This window comes from Portunus trituberculatus, chromosome 6 (assembly GCF_017591435.1).
Source record: "Portunus trituberculatus isolate SZX2019 chromosome 6, ASM1759143v1, whole genome shotgun sequence".
Taxonomy (NCBI): domain Eukaryota; kingdom Metazoa; phylum Arthropoda; class Malacostraca; order Decapoda; family Portunidae; genus Portunus; species Portunus trituberculatus.
This window is the reverse complement of record NC_059260.1, coordinates 1,538,889-1,541,388: the sequence shown is the minus strand read 5'-3', so window position 1 is coordinate 1,541,388 and position 2,500 is coordinate 1,538,889. Positions and strand designations below refer to the sequence as shown.

The 2,500-nt window shown below is 50.0% G+C and overlaps 1 protein-coding gene across 1 annotated transcript in view; it reads left to right on the top strand.

Moving 5' to 3' along the window:
• Positions 1–2,500, top strand: part of LOC123518144 — a 47,034-nt gene that overhangs the window by 43,395 nt on the left and 1,139 nt on the right. The window contains 3 exon segments of the mRNA XM_045278826.1: positions 739–888; positions 1,412–1,549; positions 2,135–2,290. Coding sequence (XP_045134761.1) covers positions 739–888; positions 1,412–1,549; positions 2,135–2,290 — 444 coding nt within the window.

The following is a 2,500-nucleotide window of genomic DNA, read 5'->3' as shown; positions in this document are numbered from 1 at the left end:
TAATTTAATATTTACACTGTTACACCACCACACACCCGAGCTACACCCCAGCTACACCCCTGCTACTATGACGCACTCTATAACACACCACTGCCACCCACACCACACCCCTGTCATCCCCAGCACCTCAGAAACACATCCTAACACACTAAATCACACTTCAACACCACAACACCCCTAAACACACTTCAACACCGCAAAAACACACCCCAAAGCACACCAACACACCCCAGACACACCAAACACACCAGTAACACACCCCTACCACGAACACACCAACACACCCAAACACCCCAACACACCCACACTCCAACACCCAGACACACACCCAAACACACACACAAACACCCCAAACACACCCAACACAACACCCACACCAAAACACCCCAAACACGCAAAACACACCCAAAACACACCCAAAACACACCACAACACACACCAAACACACCCAAACACACCAAACCCACACCCCAAACCCAAACACCCCAAACACACCCAAACACCACAAACCACCCAAAACCCAACACACCACAAAACAAACACACCCAAAACACCCAAAACACCCAAAACACACCCAAACACCCAAAACACACCAAACACGCAAAACACACCTCAACACACCCAAAACACCCTAATCACCCCTAAAACACACTCTCCAACACCCCACCTTCATCCCCCAACACCTCAACACCCCGCACCACCACCCACAAGTCACCCACCGTCATCCAATCTCCGCAGCTGAAACCGGCGAAGCGCATTAGCAAGAACGGAACCACCTACCTTCTACACGGGGTTCGGCGGGCCAACGCGGGACAGTATGTATGTAGGATCGAGTCTTCCCCTGCCATTGAACTGACACACACGCTGGATGTCCTTTACGCCCCTTCGGTAAGAGAGAGAGAGAGAGAGAGAGAGAGAGAGAGAGAGTTAGTTTTAAAAGATCGATATTTTTTTGTGTGTGTGTGTGTGAGAGAGAGAGAGAGAGAGAGAGAGAGAGGTGCATATGTGGTTATGTATGTAAAGAGTGTGTGTGTGTGTGTCTTAATATTCCTCCTTCGTTCCCTCCTTCCTGTTCTGTCCCTCTCCCTCCCTCTCTCTCTCCCTCCCTCTCTCCTCCTTCCTTCCTTCCTTCCTTCCTTCCTTCTTCTCCCTCTCACTTCTTCTATAACTTCTTCAATAACTTTCATTCCTTCCTCTCTCTCTCTCTCTCTCTCTCTCTCTCTCTCTCTCTCTCTCTCTCTCTCTCTCTCTCTCTCTCTCTCTCTCTCTCTCCCTTCTCTTTTTCCCTTCATTTCTTTTCTCTTACTCTCCTTATCTCCTCCTCCTCCTCCTCCTCCTCCTCCTCCTCCTCCTCCTCCTCCTCCTCCTCAATTGAGCTTAACTATAACTGTGACCTCTCGTGACCTCGCAGCTCCGCCTGGTGAGCCCTGCGGAAGAGGAGGTGGATGAGGGGAGCAATGTGACCCTTCAGTGCCACGCCGAGGGGAACCCGAAGCCAACCATCTCCTGGCAAAAGGTTGATGGTGACCTGCCTGACGGGGTTATTGAGGTGGGTGGTGGTGGTGGTGGTGGTGGTGGTGTGTGTGTGTGTGTGTGTGTGTGTGTGTGTGTGTGTGTGTGTGTGTGTGTGTGTGTGTGTTGTAATGTGAACAAATATTAAGGTAATTCTAATTTTTTTCTCTTCTTCTTCTTCTTCTTCTTCTTCTTCTTCTTCTTCTTCTTCTTCTTCTTCTTCTTCTTCTTCTTCTTCTTCTTCTTCTTGTTCTTCTTCTTCCTTGCCTACATTCCTTGCTCTCTCTCTCTCTCTCTCTCTCTCTCTCTCTCTCTCTCTCTCTCTCTCTCTCTCTCTCTCTCTCTCTCTCTCTCTCTCTCCTTCCTTTCTTTGTATCTTCTATCTATTTCTCATCCGTCTTTCTCCCCTCTCCTTCCCCTTTCCCCTCTACCTCTTCTTCCCCTCTTCCTTCTCCTCCTCCCCTCTCCCTTCCCTTCTCTCTCTCTCTCTCCCTCTCCCCTCCCATCTTCCCTTTTCCCCTCACTCCTTCCTTCTTCCTCTCTCCCAATCTTCCTACCCTCATGTTTTCCCTCTCTCTCCTCTCTCTCTCTCTCTCTCCCCCTCTCTTTCCCCTCACCGCAGGAAGGGGGAGCACTGGACATTATGGGGGTCACCGTGGAAGATGGGGGGGACTACCAGTGTACAGCCACCAATGGGGTAACACAGCCCTCCAACACGGTGACATCTGCTACCGCTCGCCTCACTGTACGCTATCACCCCCAGGTCACCGCCTCGCAGGTCAGTCTGGGTCAAGGAGGTCAAGTTAGGTCACGTCAGGTTAGGTTAGGTTAGGTTAGATATTTTTTTTTTTTTTTTTTTTTTCTATTTTGTTGTGAAAATTGATGAGAAAAATGGGTTACTGATTTGTACGCACACACACACACACACACACACACACACACACACACACACACACACACACACCCACACCCGCACCCACGCCCACAG